The sequence below is a fragment of the Gallinula chloropus genome, assembly GCF_964237585.1.
Source record: "Gallinula chloropus genome assembly, chromosome: 2".
NCBI lineage: Eukaryota > Metazoa > Chordata > Aves > Gruiformes > Rallidae > Gallinula > Gallinula chloropus.
This window is the reverse complement of record NC_140086.1, coordinates 137,065,834-137,086,629: the sequence shown is the minus strand read 5'-3', so window position 1 is coordinate 137,086,629 and position 20,796 is coordinate 137,065,834. Positions and strand designations below refer to the sequence as shown.

General features: G+C 44.6%; 1 protein-coding gene across 1 annotated transcript in view; it reads left to right on the top strand.

The window, feature by feature from the left end:
- The window catches only part of DYNC1I1 (dynein cytoplasmic 1 intermediate chain 1), a gene marked incomplete at its 3' end in the record, with an annotated part of 189,441 nt that overhangs the window by 151,156 nt on the left and 17,489 nt on the right, over window positions 1-20,796 (top strand). The window contains exons 15-16 of the mRNA XM_084260489.1: window positions 13,361-13,501; window positions 19,800-19,925. Coding sequence (XP_084116615.1) covers window positions 13,361-13,501; window positions 19,800-19,925 — 267 coding nt within the window. The remainder of the gene's footprint in view (window positions 1-13,360; window positions 13,502-19,799; window positions 19,926-20,796) is intronic.

Here is a 20,796-nt window from a genome sequence, read left to right as displayed (position 1 = left end):
GCTGCTGGGTTATGAGTGTTTACTCAGAGTTGTTCTGTTCCTTTGGTTTCTTATTGGTAAATTTAAGCTATCAGCATCCAATGCCATATTGCTTTCCTGCTTCTACCAGTGTTGTCTACTTAATCCTGTGCACATTATCCTCTTTGGTCATGAAATTCAATTCCTTTCTGTTTCACGGGTTCAGTGTCAATGTCCAATTGTAAAGTGAACCATAAAAGCTCTGTGTTTATATTGTCTATTGATGTTCCGTAGCACCCTGGGGTGCTTACAAGAAAGGCACTTTCAGAGCAGGCATTTGACTGACGGATTGAAAGCACTGTCTCCCTTAAAAACTCTGGCTTGACACTTCATAATCTGTTTCTGTGGTTAACACATTTTCTATCCAAAGGCAGTTCAACCAGGTGACTGAGAATAAGGTTTTCACTAACGGAAGAATGAAGGTTTTATAGATAACACTAATATAAGGTTCACATTATCACCCATCACATTAGCCAATAATTAGATACCTGGGTGAATAGTAAGCAACCAGAAGCAAGAGGAAAAGAAAAGTAATTTGCAAAGACAGTTGCTTGATAACCAGGGCATTACCTGGTTCCTGATGAAGTCAATAGGGCTTTCAACTTGAATTCATGCTACACCATGTGAGCAAGTCTTGGATGCAGAGCTGTCAAAGGGAAGTCCCTGATGTGAAGTGTCTGTGGAGCTCTGCCCTTAATTAGGTATTGTCTGAACGATGCTTTGAAGAGGTAAAGCGCTAAGTGGAAATGCTAAGTGTTGTTAATTAATTAAGTACTAATCCTCATGAACAAATAGCATGAGGTTAAATAATGAAATGTAAGTATTGTTATTATTACAGCAATTGCTGTTTGGAGTGGGAATTTTTAGATATCATGTCAAGGGACAGGAGCTAGCTTGGAATTGTTAAAGCATAATAAAACATAAGCTAGTTTCAGCTAAGGCCTAGAAGATGGCTTGTTTGCTGCTGAGGGAGTTAATAAAAGCCTGGATAGAGAGCTGGATTTTGTTAGCTCTTTCATCCTCCACATGTCTCCTTTATGTCTTGCCCTTCCATTGAGGGGAGGTCTAATGACTGTGTTTTTCTGCTCTTGCATCTACGCCCAAGTCATGCTCAGATGGGAAGCTGACTGGAAGAGAGACTGGCATAACCCTGACAGCATTGCTGTATCCCCATCCATTTTTACCTCCCTCTTTGCCTAATGCTTAAGTAATGGTGGCGAGTGCCATAATCAGAAGGAGGGACAGAGGTGAGCGGTCCTGCCACTGCCCTGGTTGTAGGATTGCCACATAACCATTAGCAAGGACTAACGGAGCCAGAGGACATGTGTGCCTTCAGTGGCAGGCTGCCTGCTTTTGTGTCCCCTCTCAGTTCTGCCCTGCTAGCACGTGCACCATCCGCGTCTCCTCTTTCTTATGCTCTTCACATGCTGCTCTTCTCTTCCAGTGTCCTGTGTTGTTGCAGTGTGCAGTCTGTTGTGCCTTTCAAGAAACCATATTTTAAGCCACAAATTTCACATTTCTCTGCTATGTGCCACCATGTGCATTTCTGTACCCTCCATATCTTATGTCCAACTGTTTGCTGATTATCTTGCTGTGACCGAGTCCTCCTGACTCTTGGAGTAAATAATTTTACCTTGCACTTTCATACCTTCCTACCAACATATAACTTCAAACTCCACTGGTTTTAATTTGGTTTAGAGGATGAACAGTGCCTCCTCAGAGGCAGATTACTGTACTGTAATCTATCACTAGAACAGTGCAAAGAAGCATGTGGTGGTGGTGGTGCTAAAGACAGGCACTTCTACACCCCACCAAAGCCCTCCCCCAAATGCCTGGCTGCCACAATCTGATAGGATCAACTTGATAGACCGAATTTACTGTGACAGAAAACAGTGTAGGAGAATGAATCAGAGCATTATATGATTGCATGAATTAGTCACCAAGAAAAATTTACTAAAATAACAGGGTTGGGTCATCGCTTTTTTTAAGATTAAGAAGTTACAATTTTTACATTATGTATCAAGATACCTGTTTACTGGCTCCATTTTTTTCTAGTATAATTTTAATCACACTAAGTGGGTGAGAGAGAGCCTCTTGTGTTACATATAGCATTGTCTGAAGTTAAAGATCCAAACGGAAATGCAGTCAAATACTCTGCATGATAAAAGGACAGTTAACTTTTGTGACCCATTGCAACAGCTCAGTAGATTCTCTCTCATGAAAATTGTTGTAACTGTAATTGGAAATGCTGGAGTTAATGACTTGATTTAGTGAGGACCCGTAGCAGGTGATGAGAGTGACTCACAGTTTAAAGACACTGATGTTAGTGGTTAATGGTATATAGCATTCTCCTGCCTTATGGAAGATGTTCCTATTCCTGTGAATATGGAGCTATTTATGAAGTGTAGGAGCTCCATAAGAGTATTCTGTAAGCCAGTGGTTTGGGCACTGAGCCACGCTGCAAAGGTCTGCCTGAGTAGACACACTGGAACATGTGTCTTCCCTAAGGGGAGGAAGTGCTGTGATCATCTTGCCATTTTGCTCTGAGCTCTATCTTGTGCCTGTGAACAACTCCAGTTTCACTGAAGTAGAATCTTCTTGGAGCAAAGCTTTGATTTGAATGTGCTGATGCTTCCTGCTGAAAACCAGTTTTGTCCACTTGGGGCCAGCCAGTTTGTAACAGGCTCAGACTAGTCCCCGACAGCAACATGGACTGGTGAAATGCAGAGGTTACTCACATACCTTATCTTGCATGCCCTCAAGTGTAGATGGGAGCTGGACTTCATGAAATTTGGAAAGTATCATTGCTTTTGAACCTGTTCACTCTTGTTATTTCTAAGCTTTCCTAAATCCTCTGGGCCACATTCAGTCTTCTCACAGTAGCACATGCGGCATTTTAGATGACTCTTTCTGCATAAGAAGTTGGATCCTTCTGGATCCTTTATTGTTTAGGGCTTATATACTTTGGTTTCTTATGCAGCCACTGGAAAGAAGGAATTGCAGTGCGTCCATTAAGCATCTCTTGGAGGTACCACCATTACGTCCCACCACTGACCATACAGGAGCCTAAGTCTGGCAGATAATCAGCTATAGCTTTTGATGGCTTTTTTGCATCTGGAGAGCCTCAGGTCACATTTAAACTAGCAGATGTGACAGCACTTCTGAGCTCCTGGGTCTGTGTTCTTATTCTGGCTTCTCCCAAACCATTACCAGGGAGGAATCAGCTTCTTTATCCAACACCACACACACGCACACAGAGCTGTATCTTGATTCTGCAGCCAGAAAAGTTAAGGTACAAGCAGAAGAAAGCCAGGGTGTTCTCTGACCAGATGCTAAATCAAACTGTAGGGGTGTCAGGACCTCTGGATTACTGCACCTACCACCCCTCTGAATCTGGATGCAATCTGCATCTCTCTCTAGTGCTACAGTGAGTAATCTCAAAAGGCCCCAGAGAATTTAGGGAGGCATGAAAAATAACATCAAGAAGAAAAAGAGGAAAATAAACTATTTACTGTGAGGGAGAGTAAAACTTCAGTCTATTTTGGGAGTAGGTGAACCAAACACAGACAGTTCTCCCTATTTTCTTCTCCCTGTGGGACACTATACTAAACCTTCCCTCCCATTGATTTTGGTGGGGCTCAAATGTCTAGCTCAGGGGATGATTTAACCCCTCTTATTTTGCATACCCATCTACAACAGTCTCCTGCACTGCTGTATCACAACACAGAGCTTCTGACTGCTTATAAGGCAGTTACCTTCCTCTGACAACACTGCATTTTTCAGTGCAAGCTCTTCTCTTTGACAAAAGCAATTTAAATGATTAATCTGATAAATCACTGTCCAAATAGTAATTTTATCTGATTATAGGAAAATACAAAGGGTGATAAAATAGCGTGCTGGGTTTCCTGGAAATAGTCTCTGTGGTGTGAGTTCAGAATTTTGAGTCTTGTCCAAAAACAAGGCAATGAATGAATTTGCTTCAGAGCTTGCTTTCTGTCAAAAGGCCAAGCTGACTTGGGGAAGAGGGTGGAGTTGCCTGTTCAGACAGGATTTTTTTAGTTTTTGCCCTTTACCTCTGGAGCCAGAGGTCTGGCTCTCATCCAGCTGTACAAAAAAGATGATTATGGTATTTTCTAGGTAATTTTAAAGAGCAAAACCAGAGGGAGGTCAGGTGGCTTGAAGTCAGCCCCAAGTTCTTCACATGAAATGTTTCTCATGATTTCAGGTTTTAGCATAGCCATATTTGAAAAGTTCAACATGGCCCAGCAATGTGTGTTCATAGCCCCAAAAGGCAACCATACCTTGGGCTGCATCACAAGAAGCAGGACCAGCAAGTCAAAGGAGGTGATGCTGCCCCTCTACTCCTGCTCTTGTGAGATCCCAACTGGAGTACTGCATCCATCTCTGGGGTCTCCAGTATAAGGAGTACGTGGACCTGTTGGAGCCAATTCAGAGGAGGGCCACAAAGATGACCAGAGGGCTGGAGCATCTCTCCTATGAAGACAGGCTGAGAGAGTTGGGCTTGTTCAGCCTGGAGATGATAAGGCTCCAGGGGGACCTCAGAGCAGCCTTCCAGTGCCTGAAGGGGCTTACAGGAAAGCTGGAGGAGGGCTGTTCATCAGGGACTGTAGAGACAGGACAAGGGGTAATGGCTTTAAACTAAAAGAGAGGAGATTTAGATTAGATGTGAGGAAGAAATTCTTCCCTGTGAGGGTGGTGAGGCCCTGGCACCGGTTGCCCAGAGAAGCTGTGGCTGCCCCCTCCCTGGCAGTGTTCAAGACCAGGTTGGATGGGGCTTTGGACAGCTGGTCTAGTGGAGGGTGTCCCTACCCATGGCAAGGGGGTTGGAACTAGGTGATCTTTAAGGTCCCTTCCAGCCAAAAGCACCCTGTGATTCTGTGCATATACTCCTCAGCTGGCCAACATACTTCATTTACACAAAACCATGCTGCTTCTTTGTGAAATGCTTCATGAGGGATAGCTAAACTTTATTTCAGAAAACCCTAACAAATCCAGCTGCAGCCAGTGAAAGCTTTCTTTGCATGTGGAAAGCAGAACTGAATTTCAGGAACTCATACAATCTGTACAAAACAAGTCTTCCTCATAAATCAAAACACAAAGCTTCCTCTGACTGCCCTGTAGCAGAATTACACCAGAGGACTGGGCTTGCATGTAACAGTGAAACACTTCAGGACAATTATCAATATACAGAGCCCACTGGAAATTTTCTCCCACCTGCTTCATGCAGCCATCCATTCTCTGCTACATGAGAGACATTTGTTACCAGTAAATAAAAGGATCTGCATTCGAAATCCTACAAGATCAAGTTCTCTTCAGTAATAATTAGCCTGAAAATCATTGCTTGCTGACCCATGAAAGCTTTGTGGGCATCCTGGTGGCAGCAGCTACAAATACTAATCTCGACGGTTCAGCAGCCGGTGCTGTAGCATCAGGCTGTGTCAGCCAGCCATCCTGCAATGTTCCCCATGCTCCTGGCAGCTGGAACTGCAGCAGAAGTCTGGTGAAAACCTGGCAATTTGCCAAGTCCACATGCAATGACGGGCTGGGTACCTTGTGACAAAGCAGCATTTTCCATTAAAAAGAAAACCTGCAGTTTCAAGAGCCTTGCACTGAATGTTCCTGTCAGAACAGGGAAACAACCCCCTTAAACCACGGCTACATAATCCCACTCCCCTCCTCGCCTCGCAATTTGAGCTAAACTACCTGTCTTTAACAACTTGAGGCCTGAAGCAGGGAAACCAGCGCCATTGACTCCAACAGGAGTAGGCTCAGGATCCAAGTGAATGCTGCTGCCTCTCCACCATGACAAGAGAGCACTAACACCGTGATCCAGCTTCTCCCAAAACATCCTACTCACTCGCCAGCTCTGCTTCTTCATCCCACCGATGTGGGACATAAACAGGGAGTGAGAACTGGAGGAAGAAGAGCAAATCCACCCTTCTTTTCTTTAGTGTTTGGCTCTGTGTTTCCCCTGACCAGGATCTGGTGATTTTTCCATCAGTTTAGCAAAACCATACCTGGCTCGTATTTCTCACCAAGTCTCCCAAGTGCTTCTCTGAAAAAAATCCAGGACTATAGTAGCATAAAGGCAGGTGTGTGAGTTACAGAAACCGTGAATCAGTTTGCTAGGCAGGGACAGTAAGATCTTCTGTAGTGTTTTGAGCTTCTTAAAAGAATAAATTTGGCCACCTTTAGGAGCAGGTAGGAATTCCAAAAGAAAATCATAGTATTTCTAAAGAAATCTCGTGACTGAAATTCATAGTTAGAAGGATCTGGAAAAGTGCTGGCTTGCTTAAAGCATGTTTCAAATAAAAGGTGGAAAACCTGATTAACATTTAGCGATGAAGTCAGCAGTCTGAGGAAATACAGAACAAATGGCAAATACCTGTACAGGCTTCTCCACTGTTGCCATCCACACTGCATCCAGCTTGATGTGGGCGAGTAGGTATTAAACCTGAAGCAGTGGAAACATTTAAGCACAGCTTTCTTAAGTGCAGAATAAGAGGGGCTCCAGACTGGGAATTAAACTGGATGATCTAAACCACAGAAACCAGCAATATACAAGCTTGGCCAGTTGGAACTGTGAAGAAAAGTGAGCTGGGGAATGCTGTCCTCCTTGGTGCCTCACTATAACCCAGTCTGCATATTAGCTTCTTCATAAAATCTTGCTTAAGCCTGTTTTTAGAGTTTCAAGGCCTTACAGACCTTTGATGTTTGTAAAGTTCATCCATGGCAAGCAGGTATCTTATCATTGATTCATTTAAATTTACATTAGACATCAAGTAATAAACATTTATATTGAACTCGCTGAAAACAGCTCCTTGGCTGATATGCAGTGGTGAAGAGCAATGCCATACTTTCTGGCTTGTTTTTTTTTTTTTTTCCTGAGAAAATAAAAAGGTCTTTTTCCACTAAGTGAAAAGGCAGGGTGTAAGAGGGTTGGGAGACCAAAGCGAACAACTCAAGTCTAGCAGCACAGCCTGAAGGTGTCACATCTCTGCAGAGAACTTAAAACAGTTAAGGAGGATTAACCAAATAAGCAGTTTACCTGTCAGTATAGCTTCCAGGCTATCTCCACAGACCCCGAAAGCTCTGCTGTCTGACTTTCTGACGCTCCTAAAAGTCAGGTGATGTCTGACTTCCCAAGTTCTTTTATTTTTTTTTCCTCCATGCCACAGTATTAGACATTAAGATCTGTTCTCATTAAAACCGCCTGTGCCAATCATCAAACCTTTTTTCCCTTTGCTTCCTTCTTGTATGCTCACCCATGACGCTTTGCCTTGAAGGAAACCACAAAAATGTAATCATCATGTTATCTCCAGACTTGGTCTGCTCTCACAGCCCCTTTCCTTTCGGTCTCACCCTTGTCCCCTCCTCCATCTATAATAATTCCCACATGTTTATGCAAAAATATTGGATTTTCTTGAATTATTGGCAATTAAGAGAGGCAATGGTCTCAGGATCTCTGCAAGAGCAATCTTTTCTAAAAGTGAGCAGTTTTCTGCATTGACTATCTGCAACTTTCAGGATGCCAAAAACCAATCCACATCACAACAGTACAGTACTTAAACAAAACAGGACTGTGAATAGTGTAGGGATCATTTCCACACTCACTCCTTTTCCCTTCTGTCGCTACTGAATCTAAAAGTGAAGATTCTTTTTCAAAAATGCAGTTTAGACTTGACTCGGTGACCTAATAATCATCTGACAGTGAGATGACACTGTATGTACATAGGTCAGTGAAATGTCCACTGAGCCCAGAGGCTCATCTGTGATTCAGCACTGAATCTGGCTGCCAGACGGAATTTAAAGACAGGTAAAGGAGCTATTACTCATGTAACTCGATTTAGGGCACCTCAGTTAGTCAGTGACATTGAGTGGCTAAAACTGAAGAGCATCAACATCCCCCTTTTGCGTTCCCATTGCCACCCTTGAAGGTCCTGGAAAAGGTGGAACAGACTGCAAGTTGTGAGCTGTATAGTATCAGGTCTGTGGGATAATGATAGCCCTCGGGGAGAATGCAGACTGGCTTTGCTGAGCCATCAAGGATGTAACTAGTGCCTCTGATTTATGGCATCTCGTAACAGTTCCTGGGACTGCTGTAGTTTTTAAAAGCTAGCATAAGCTGAACTAAGTGAAGTCCCATAAGTATAGTATTAAAGTAGGAACTATTGGATTATCCTAAATTACCATAACTATTAGTGAATTTGGGAGAAACATGGCAGTCCAGAACTGGCAAAATTCCCATGGAGATCAAGTAGTCTGAATGAAAAACAGGGCCTCCTGGACTCCATACAAATGGAGAACATGAAGGCTTACAAGAGCAATAGAGCCTTATATGCAGGGGAGGATTTACTCTCCACCACAAGAGGCACACACAAATAACCCCAAACATCTAACATTTGGTGACCCAGGAAGAAGACTGTTGAAGGAGGAAAGGTCAAGACCAGGGTAAAGCTGAAGTGAGAAGCATTTGCCATAGAATTCCCAGTGGCATTTAGTTTCTGCTTATGCTGTCTGCATCTTTTGGGCTGGCCTGGCTAACTGGCAGGGTCAGAAAGAGAAAGGTGGCCCTGGACTCAGCAAAGTAGTAGGATGTCTCTTTCAATGTGGAGAAGACTGGGCCTAGCAGTTAGGGTCTATAAAGCAGGGAAAGAGCTCAGATCTTAACATGAGAGGAAGTCCTACAAGCTGTGCCCTATCCTAGTTTCTTTAGCATCCCTCTGTGTGATACCTAACACTCTCACTTTAAATAGACTAGAGAGTTTTGCATCCCTATGTGTTACCTATGGTGACAAAGATGTCTTCTTTTGACATCATATTTTAGTTTGGGGTTTTTAAAAACTTCTTTACAAATAAAGGCTGTTTATACAATATTTGGTCCCACAGGGGCCAAACTACCTCGTTTGTTCAAGAGCCAGACACGAGAGCAGCCACTCAGCTTGAGACCACTCTGGCTCTGCTCTTTCCAAGTGCCTGAGAGCTGGAGCTTGAGCCTAAACAAAGACATCATCTCGTTTGGAACATTTCTATGCCAAGGACTAATGAATATGTCATACTTGCTGCACACCTAGAAAAATCAAATGTGTTTGAATCAACTTACAAGACCACACAACACTCATGGCTGTTGTTAAATACAGCGTGAGCCAGAAGTACAGGTTTGGGTTACTGTCTTTAGACTGGAAGACAATGGAGTGAAAAGAAAGAAGGGTAGACCACAGAGTATGTGGTGCCACCAAACATCTGTTCTTGCTGAAGAATGTACAGTCTAGAGAAGTACCTTTAGGTGGAGCTGACACCCACAGAAATTGTGCCAACGCGTAAAATGCTCCTTTCATGAAACGGGCAAAGCCAATAGCCTTTTCCATGGCTTTTCAGAAGTCAGATGCTAGTTAAAACCTGTGGATATGTACACATTCCTTTATATGGATAATTAGCTACTTCATGTGTGGCGCCTCATGGATTAAAGAAAATTCTTCTATGCAAATAAGAAATGGAATAGACTGGTCAAATTTATATGTGGAAAAAATAAAAAAACCTCTTTTATATAAATACATAGTATTCATTTAGGCGAGTTTCTTATTTCAGAGACAAGTGCTAATTCCTAGACAGCTCCCATGTATTTAAAACATTCACTCTGCATTGTTCTTTTGAACAATACCGGTATACAAACACTGAGGACGAACAGTAGATTTTCACGACATGCTTAAATAAATGAGACAAAACCACGTGTCTTGGAATTGGCTTTTTTTGCCTTTTTCACTAAATGCTCAAATCCAGTTTATTTCAAAAGGCCAGTTTTAAATCAATGGCAAAACTCCATCAGTTCAGGAGGGATGCATTTTCAACCCAGGCTCTCTTTGTCAGTAATAAGTAGATTTGGCCCAAGTTTGGCTGAAGATACTGCTTTAAACTATTTCTTCTGTTCTACTGAATAGCAGAGTGGGTTGATATTTAAGAATGAAAGCTCATCAAGTTTAAATTTCAGTTGTTTTATAATAATAGCCATATGTTAGTTATAGATTGTGTAAGTCTGAAGTTTTGGTAATTTAAAACTGCTTTAAAGTGACCTTTACATGGTTCCACATTTCAACATTTTCTAAAAGTGGTCGGTATCGGCCCTTACTCACAAACCCATACATTAAAAGAATCTGCAGGCCTGGGCCCTTAGTTTACAGGCCTACAGTAAGGAAGTCCTGCAAACATTTATATACATGCTTAACCTTACAAATCAAGTCCTCACAATGAAATCAACATAGCTGCTCTCAGCGAGCAAAATCAGAGCAGGATGAAATGTCAGCTTTTAAGAAGGGTCACTTGCTCTTACTATGGGGAGAGCTCCAAGCAAGTAGGACCTCCAGCCTGGCCTGATGTAGTTAAAGGTGCAAGAGAAAAAGACATAGTGTGGGAAATGCTTTATTTTTCCCTGTGGAAGGCTGTGCAAGCTGGGAGGGCAGGTACATACTGGGGGGCTATGAAGGCTGTAGCCCAGCTGCCTGGCGGTGCCGTATCACAGGCCTTTCTCCCCATTTCTCCAACCACACTGCAGTGGATCTTGCCTTTTGGTTGGACAACTTGCATGGCTGCAGATTCTTATTTCCTTACAGTGCTCCACTCCCTATTCATCCCCGCTCATTTATTTGTGTGTCATTCCTCGCATGCCTGAGATCCTTCTCAAAAGCCGCCTTATTCCGGTTATCCAGATTTTCCCTCCGACTTCCTATCCAACTGCGTATTTCCACTGTTACAGTAAAGGCAGTACACACTGCATACCTGCCATGCTGCTCACCTCAAATACCAGCACTCTAGAAAGTCATTTTCTTTTGCTAACAGGGAAACTGAGGCACATCAGCCACAGTTATTTACCAGAGATTGTATGGCATGTGAACAGCAATATACAAACTAGAACCACAGCTCCTGACCTCTCCTTCTAATGCTTTGGTCTTTAGGCACGAATTAGAAAATACACTGGCATAAAAGTGTCACACTGGCATAAAAGTGTCACACTGAAAATAAGATCAAAACAAGTTTCGATATGTTGACAAAAAGGAAATGCTGACTGAAATCTGCCCTGGATTGATTGATATCATTTCTGTGGAGCTTTGTTACTTTTCCCATGACACTCAATGTTAAAGTGCTATACGTGCAGCACATTACCCACAAATAAAAAAACCATCAGGCACCCAGGAGTTGTCCAGGTTTCCTTTCCCTTCGTATGCTATTGTGTTTATTGCCCATTTTTTCCAGCATTTAGATGGTTGATGTACTTGAACCTAAATTAGATGTTTTCAGTGAAAATACACAACGTGGCAGGATATATACATTATGGATCTGTATGGCCCACCCTAAATACTATTTAAGGGCTCACAGCTGAGGAGATTAATTTTGAAATTTCCTCTGAAATACCCTCTGCCACTTCAGAACCTTAGTTTTTGGTCCTCATTTGGTCCTCAACCCTGCAAATATTTCAGCACAGGCATGTAAGTAATTCCTTTAACACGTGTAAGTAACTCCAACAGTACTGATAATACACTAAACAGATACATATGTTTGGAGAGCAAGACCTTGTTTAGGTAACAAAATAATTCCTCTTCCCCCTCCCCCCCCCCTTCTCTTGTGCAAAACTCTGGCTTTGGAAAAGAAATAAAAATGTTATGTAAATTTGAGGTAATAAGCTCAAGCTCCGATTTCATTTTATTGTCACACAAACCAAAATGTTTGCTGTTCTTAGGAAATGCACAAAAAAACCATGAGGCCAGCTATGAAAAGTTGGGACCTGATCCTGCAACCCTTCAAAGTGTCTTTCTTCAATTCCAGTGCAGGAAAAAAACTGGCCTATAGAGCCTGATCCCTTCGTATCTTGAGTATTTTTTTCAAAGGACAAAGCCACGTAACTAAATCTCCTGATACTCTTGATAGTTTTTCGTAATACCTGTGGTGAATAGAAATATTTCTAAATTATTTGCAACGCAGCATCGCCGTAACAGCGCCCTGTGACAGCCAGTGCCTGTCCTACAGGGACACACGTGTGCCCACGTGCTGCACTCCAACGGGCCCAACACCCAACGAAGCACCGTGTGGGGCCCAAGGACCGAAAACAAAGCCGGTGAGGTGGGACAGCTTGCTTTCTTGTTCAGGATTAGTAAGACACGAAGGGAAAGCGATGCCGTAATTGCGGCCAGTCGCTCAGGATTTTTGGGAAGAGGAACGCACGGCCCAGCAATGTGCTGCAGGCACTCCCGGTGGTGTCTCCTTTGCACGGTGAGCGGGGGTGCGTGCATTCTAGTGGGCCAGGACCCACACGCCCTATAGCTAAGCCTCGGACATCTGCCTGGCACCCTACGCGAAGCGGTATTCCTGGCAGGAGTGCTCGGGGCCGGGCCGAGGCTGCGGGCCCCCGGGCCGCGTTTCCACCCGTCCTCGCCGCTCCCCGCTTGCCAGGGAGGCGGCGGGGCGGCCGCCGGCAGCTGGCGGCGAGGGAGGGAGACCCTCGGAGAAGCCCCATTGTTTAGCTCCCTGTCACAAGCCAGGAGAACACTTAATTTCTTTCATCTCTGGAGTTTTCATTATCATTCAAATTTCATTTTCCATTAATTGATCGGGGATTAGCGAAGCCATTATGCAAAAATTAGACAAGCCAGATGCAATGAATAATTCATGGCGGACAATTACACTTTATTCCCCGTGTACTTCCTAACTTCCCTCCGACTTCCCGCCTGCTGCAGATGACAGCCTCCGCTCCCGGCCGGAGCCGGGCACGGCTGTGGGGCACGGCGCCCGGGCAGCGCCGCGGGGCGAGCGGGGGCCGGGCGGCGGGAAGCCGGTCCCTCGGGCGGCACGCGGGGCAGGGGCTGCGCGGACGCTCGCCCCGCCCGCCGCTAGGTGGCAGGCGCCGCCCGCGGTGCGCGGAGGGCCGCGGAGGGCGCCGCGCGGCTCCCCGCCGGTCTCACGATCCTTATCGGCCGCAAGCGCGGTTGGGACGGGCGGGCGCGGCGGTGCCTGCCTGCCGCCCCCCCCCCCCCCCCCCCCCCCATCACCACCAACAACCCCCCCCGCTGTCGGGGTGCTGGCCAGGAGAGGCCGCGGGCGCTCCCCCCACCCCGTCACCCGCGCGTCCCACACCCCTCACGCCGGGCATCTCATTTATCCCACCGGACAGTTGTTGCCCCATTAAAAGCGCGGTCCCACCCTTCGCGAGGACCTTTCATCTGGGGAAGTTTTATGACACTTTGTAAATGTGCAAAGTTTTTAATTAGACTCGCCAGACAGCCCCAGGCAGCACTAGCGCCACGAAGTCTTCATGCTTCTCTCTGCTTTACAGCACAACAAGCCGCTCTACTCCTTTGAAGACAATGCCGACTATGTCTACGATGTCATGTGGTCGCCAGTGCATCCCGCGCTCTTCGCCTGCGTGGACGGGATGGGGCGCCTGGATCTGTGGAACCTGAATAACGACACCGAGGTGAGGCGGCGCGGCGGCCCGACGGCGGCCGGCGGTGGGAAGGCGAGGGCGGGAGGGCGGTGGGGCGCCGGGCGAGACCTTAACCCTGTGAGGGCCGGCGGCGTGGCGCTGCCGAGCACCCTTTGGCCCGCCCCCGCCGGGGGTCTGCGGGGGCGCCGGGCTCCCTCAGGGCGCGGGGAGCTAGTTCGGCGTCAGCCGTCGCCCGCGCCCCGTGGCGCGGCGGGGAGGGCACATCCCGCTGCCGGGGGCGCCCGGCCGCCCCCCCTCCCCCGCCCGCCTTTCCCCCGCCTCCCTCCCTCTTTCCTTCCCTCCCTTCCCCGCGGCGGGACTGCTGCTCTCGGGTACCTGTCAGGGCTGGGGAGGGCCAGCTGCGGCACCCCCGGCAGAAAGCCAACACAAATAAATAGCCGCGGTGCCGGCTCGGGATGGAGCCTTCCTCCCCTCCCTTTTATTTTTAAGGTGCCCTTTTAAACTGCGCCCGTTTTGCAGGGCTTTACATTCCCCTACCACCGTCCCGCTTCTGCCCGGCGCTGCAAACGCCGGGTTTTCGATGCCTGCCCTCGCTGAGGCGGGCACACCTTGGGCAGCCCGGCCGCAGCCGCCGCGGGCCCGCCAGCGCTCCCGCCTGCGGCGGGGGCCGAGGCGCCGGGCGGCCCTTCGCCAGCCTCCCGCGCTCGGGCAGTGCGCCGTGTTTGCGGGCAGGCTTCGTCTCCCTCCGTATTTAACCTCCAAATCTTCTGGAGATGCTGACTTGGAAGGCCCTGCCAGTGCCTCCAGCGTGTCAAAAACCCAGCCACCCCCTCTACCTTCCCTCGCCTCCAGCCTTTCGCAGTTGCTGGCTGCTACACTTGAGTTTAAGCACAGGGCATCTCTCTCTCTCATGTTTATGGGGGATTTTGTACCCTCGCTTTTTTCTTCTTAAAATGTGCCGTGAAACTTAGAGGCACAAAGGCAAATGGTAAATAAAGGGTTTTCTTTCCATCACTGTTACCTCATTAGCGAGGACCATGGGAGAGGTAATGTTGCATCTTTAAATTTCACAGACAAGAAAGGATTAATCAGGTTTTTGCGGAGATTGAGAATGGCAAATAGTGTCTTTTAAATAATTTTCTAAATGTAACAAACTCCCTTGTTTTGCTCCTGCTACTTCAGATTAAAAAAGAAAATGCTGCAGACTTACACTATTTTTTTCTGGATTTGAGTTCCCCCCCAGAAACGGTTTTCAGAAAACCTGTCGTGTCACTCGAGGTCAGTCTTAGCTGACCAGCAATCAGTGCTCAGAGCACGACAATCAAAATATTTTTCCATAACTGAAGCCTTGCATATTTTTACTTAATGCCATGTAAGAACCAAGTATAACAAAATATCACACATTAACTGACAGTTTGTTTTTATTTAAAAAAGAAACCAACCACTGAAAAGCAAGCCCCAGTACCTCCCCCCCCACCACCACCATTTTTTCTTTTTAAAGATTATTTTGATCACTAATATGCCCTTCACATAAACATGCTATGCATTTCAGCCAAAGTAAAATACAGGCGCAGTTTATGGCTTCCAGTGAGTGGTGCTTGCCATAAATAAGCACGGACAGGTAAGAGGAACCAGCACCGGGCGCTGTATTGTCAGGGGGAGCAGTGAGGCCTTTTGAAGTGCTCTGAGCAGGAAGCAGCGCAGCCTTTTTAATTAGAGCTCATACAGCTGGAGGATATACAGGAGGAGTCTCCTCAGAATTTATTTTGGGAAGGGAGGGACATATCCTTCAGGTGTTCTCATTAATGCAGGTTTAAACACAGAGCATAAAACCCAGCATTTTAAGAAGTAAAAAAAAAAAAATAATGTATAACCCTTTCCCCTCAAATACCAGGGCTGAAATCCTGCCCTGCTTGAAATCAACTGATGTTTTGCCATTTAACTCAATGAGACCATAGTTTTTTTTAAAAAAAAAACCTAGTGTGGACCGCTTGATCCCATTCCCATCAATAATAAGGCCGTACATAAAAAAAATGCTGATATATTTTCAGTGTGTTTACCTATAAACACATAGGAACATCAGCAAAAAAATAATTTCAAGCTTGATCCTGCTTTTCTGCTGCATGTAAGGACACCCCTGATTTCCCAAATGATTTCCATTCTGAGAGGTCAGAATCAGCTCTCATGCAAGGATCAGGCAGTAATTATTTCCGTGGTGTCCGAGCTTTGTATTTTTATGGGAACTGAGTTTGGATCTTTGAGGCAGAAATAACATTTGATTTCCTTACTGAGCACCAGTGAAGAAATTAAAAAAAAAAAATCTAAAAATTACAAACTGGCAAATTCTGAAAAGATGTGAGGTTTAGTTATGTGGGAGAAGCAGCGAAAGTACCCCTGAAAGAACTGTAAGCAGTTCTTTTAAACATCATAACTGAAAGTGATTGTTGTTTGCTTTTGCCCTCTGTCTGGTACGTCATAATTAGTTTATAATTTTCAAGATTTCTGTAATTGATTACGCCATTTAAGTCTGCAGTGCTATTTGCCCTTGTCAGCACTTTTGCCTTTGTAATAGGACATCTCGGAACACCTATTTTTTAGATCATTATTACTTTTAGATGTCAGATCTGTGATGTCAAAGTATTTGTGAAGACAGCAGAAAATGACAGGTATATTAACGTGTTTAAGTGCTAGATATTGAGAAAATTCTTCCTGTTAGAACTAGATGTGATTGTTATTAATGAGACCTGGGTTTGTTTAATTTTTGAAGTAAGTCTCACTATTTAGGCATTATTTTGTAAAACAGTTAAGAAAATACCTAGTTTTTGTTACAATCTGCTGCCTTCAAATTTTTGAACTGCAACAGAGTTTCCACTAGTGTTACTCCACATATTTATTAAAAACATTTCTCCCCAAAACTACATGCTTTCTGATCAAAAATTACTAAAATCATTTGACCATACCACAGATGTAATGGATATAATTATTCTCAAAATCTCAGTGTAAAGTAACCAGAGTATTTGTGTGCTTCGTGTGGATCTGTGGATACCAGAAATTGTTTTTTTGTAATAGCAATGAAAGTCATTGTGTATTATCTCATATTTCATAAATTAATATAAAACCTTAAAGGCAAAATATCCTTTCCCACTCCTTCATTGTTTTGTGAACTGAGTATTATTTTATTGGATCGGTATAGTGAGGTTTGCCAGCAGTTTCAGGATAGTAAATGCCAATTTTTTACCTATGTGTCCGTGGCATTCCGTTTTTTATCAAGATTGGAAAAGGTCTCTAGGCTACTGATGAGTCTCATTTATCTTTGAAGTGATATTAAAGAGGCTTAGGAAATTGCTTTATTTCTGCTGTGCTAGGTCTCATGCAAATGTTTGTTGGGTTTTTTTGTGTGCTGTACCTTTGCTTTGAAAGAGTGCAGATCGTGTCTATTTCTAGACACAGGTAACAGATGTATTTGCAAGCAGGTTTTGACACTGCATAAGCAATAAAAGAAAAAAAAATAAAAGGTATATTCTTATCAAGTGGGTTTTTCTGACTGCCTCTTTCTTAATCTGTTACCTGTTAAAATCTCATAGCAGAATTGTTTAAAATCTGACAAGCACCAACTTCAGAGGATTTATAAAGTATTTCAAACGTGATTTTAAAAACATAATGCTACCATTATAAAATAACCCCCTATCTCTGAAATCTAAAATAGGCATGTGTAATTTAACCTATCAGTACCGAGAGCAGGCAAATCTATTTTAAGGTGCTGTGGCTCGACTACATTTCTCTCCATATCGCTGGAGAAAAGAAACTTTTTTTTTTTAGATTTTAAGGACTGTTTCATTATTGCTTTTGATTTTGTTAGATAGCTTTGAGGAAGAGTAACAGGATTTTACAAAACCGTTGGGTTTTGGAAAAAAAGCATGAGTTGTGTCTTGAGTCTGCGGCATGCACGCTGCTTATTTTTATGTGGAACACTGGAAGAATGCTGTATTAACAAAAAAACCCAGCTCCAGAATTATGTATTTCAGCTTTATGAAAGATGATTTTTTAAAAAAATTCAGTGCCTAAATATATGCTGTGTATATTTGTGTATGAAACAAATATCTTTGATCTACATTTTTCTGAGAAACATAACTGGTTAGTGGATTAGTGATCTAAAAATGTGGCATTTAGTTGTTGTTTGAAGAAACCCATTTCCAAATGTTATGAAATTAATTTTGGCTGGAATTAAAATAGCTCTTTTTTTTTTCTTTTTTATTTTTTTTAAAGAAACCGGTGATCACAGGAGTAAAACTTGCTTGTTTCCTACTGTGATTTTTATCATGAATCAGTGGCCCCATGTCAGATTTTAGGCCACTGGCTCTTTCCCACTAAGCATTAGCAGACTAGGGATGAGGAGTTGGAGCATGCCAGTTTTTTTGGGTAACACTGCTTTGGACAGGACCTAGGCCTTGCGCAATGGGGAGATGAGTCCAGTAGCTTATTTGCATTTGAATGACTTCTGGGGGGGTGGGTGGTATCTGCTTTCTGATTGCTATCCAGCATTATTTCTGCATCCTTCTGCAAACAAAATCCTCTCTTTTCATATGCGGGGCTCAAGGATGTTACCGTGAAGTCCTTTGCAGAGGTGACCGGTTAGTCTGGCAGGCTGGGTTTGGTTTTGCAGCCTTGTATCAGGGTTGGTGAGGAGGAGGTGGAGCGGGGAGTCTCCAAGGGGAGAGGGGCCAAGGCAAGCACCCCCGTTCCCCATTCCTTGTCCTGCTGCTGGCGTGGCTGCGCACACACTGCAGCCCTAACGAGGGTCTGGAAGTCTGCGAAGGTTCAGCTTCCTACTGTCACTCATTTTGTGTAGGAGCTGAGGGGAAGGAGATTGGTATCGGACCTATACAATGTTTGTTTTTAAACTATTTTTCTCCTGGATCTTTGGCCCTGTCTCACAATTGTGATGTAAAGCTGCAGCCAGAGAACCAAGATGAAGTCAGCAAAATACTGGTTTTGTTAATTTTGTCAGTTTGTCGGTGTTCAGACCAGGCTTTAGTACCACCTTCAAGCAGCCTTCTTCCTGCTTCTGCTGCATTGTGCTGACAAAGAGAACAGAAAGAGTACCTGTCATTCCTCCAGACTCTGGTTCCTGCCCAACTACCTCTTCTTGCCTGGACTGCTCTCCAACTTCGTGTGCATTTACAGATCCCAGGACACCCCATTGTCCCCACCTCACCGTGTGACCGTGACCTGTTCTCACAGATGGATCCAGTGGAGGAGCTGCCCTCGCAGCAATCCTATGCCGTCTGTGCTGACCTTAAAAGCACCAAAGCTAAAAGGCCTTGTTTGGAAGGCCGTCACGCCAAGCTACAGGCTCCTTGCTCAGGCAGGTTCTTCTATTAAAGGCAGCTGGGTGGAGCATTAGCAGACTTTCGGGTTACCGTCATTTGTCTTATGAGGTGACCTAAATCAACCGAGTGATCTCCCTATCTGGGACAGACACCCACACAGTTCCTGCCTCCTGCAGCATCTTTTGATGCCCTCATTCCAGCATAGATTACAAATACTTCTCGTGAGATCGTGTTCGTTGCTTTATGAATCCCACACATTAACCAGAATCTTTATGTATTCCTGTGGATCACCTGTTAAGTTGGTTGACTTGAGGTGGGGAGGGCAGTTGGAAATCAGACAGTGTCCAGGTGTATTTAAAGTAGAAGAAGTCTCCTGGGGACGTAGGAGAAAATTGTGTAAACAGGTTGTAGGAGTTCCTAAGAGTCAGCTCAGCTGTTCTCACTTCTGTTGTGTCCTCGCTCTGAAGTGATTAGCTCACGACTTTTCTGACGTAATACCCAAGTTTCGACCTCTGCATCTAGCTGCAGAGGTGAGTATGGATTTAAAGGATGTGTCAGCATGAATTACAGGGATGTGTCTTCTGACCATTGGGTTATCTGGACCCGAGTCAGAGGCCAGCAGCCAGGGCAGGACTGAAGCCAAGTCCTACCCTCAGCTGGCTCTTGGTCCTAAGTCAGTAACTTTGGAGAAAGAAGCAGATGTGGTTTTGCATGTCTCTGAGGTTAAGGGGAAAAAAACTGCTTCACTTACTGCCCTTCACTGTGGAGAAGTCTTCCCTACTCATTCCAAACAGCCTGTTACTCTTTCCTCTTTTTAGCACGTGTGATAGAAGAAACAATGAACCCTTTCTTGTCTCCCCCTGACGAAGGTTGTATATTTCTTCCAGGAATGCCGAGGGATTTGTGACTCACCCTGCCAAGCAGGACATTCAAAACTGACCCCCAGGTCTGCAGGCAGCGTGATTTTATTGTCCCTCCTCTTCCTATTGTTTTGACAGGTTCCCACAGCCAGCGTCACCATAGAAGGAGCTTCTGCCCTCAACCGTGTCCGCTGGGCCCAGGCTGGGAAGGAGGTAGCAGTTGGTGATTCAGAAGGCCGCATATGGATTTATGATGTTGGAGAGGTATTATTATTGTTGTTTGGGTTTGTTGTTGTTTTTTTCTTTAAGCCCAGCCCCTGGAGAATACCACATCCAAGTCTGAGAAAAGGTGATATATTGTAACACATGAGTAGGACTCATCCAAAGAATAAACCAGATTTCTTTCAGTGGAGTCCCTGTTGATTTTAGGCTGCCAGCAGTGTGTTAGTCGTAAAGCTACCTTGCAAAAGATTAAACTGGTTGAAGTCTCGTGAGAGAAGACTTTTTTAAAGAAAAAGCTTTTCAATGTTTGTAACTTCTTTTTTCTTTTAATGCTTCTATGGTTACAGTTGGAAAAAGTTACAAAGCAACATCAAGAGGGAAACAGAGGTGCGAAAAGATGCTGTGTTGTTCTGAAGTTGATCCTGGAGGGTTCACCTTTTATACTCCAGTATCTCTTATTTCATGACAGGCTTAATGCTGTAGATTTTGCTCAGCAGGACATACACAGAATACATCTGTTCTTCTAGTACTGAATAATGCTGAATATGTCTGATTATGTGCAAAAGTACCAACAGGAGGAAATAAGAGGTGTCATTGTGGAGGGTGGTAGGTGCACGTGCGATGGAGAGTATGTAGGTGCTGAGACACAGCAGGATGCATATTCTGTGTCTGAGGCTGCTCTCAATTCACCCTGCTACATCTTATAAAAAACATCTAAACTGCAGTGTGTTTGGCACTGATGGAATCTACCTCTTTGTTGATGAATAAGGTATAAAGTGCTCTGTCGGCATTACAATCCCTTGGAACATTTAAGGGTGAATCTCTGAGCAATCAGCTTTTATGTAGAGAATTTGTTTTCCATCATTATCTGTGATAGGATACTGAGATATCCATCTCTACACAGTAGGGAAAC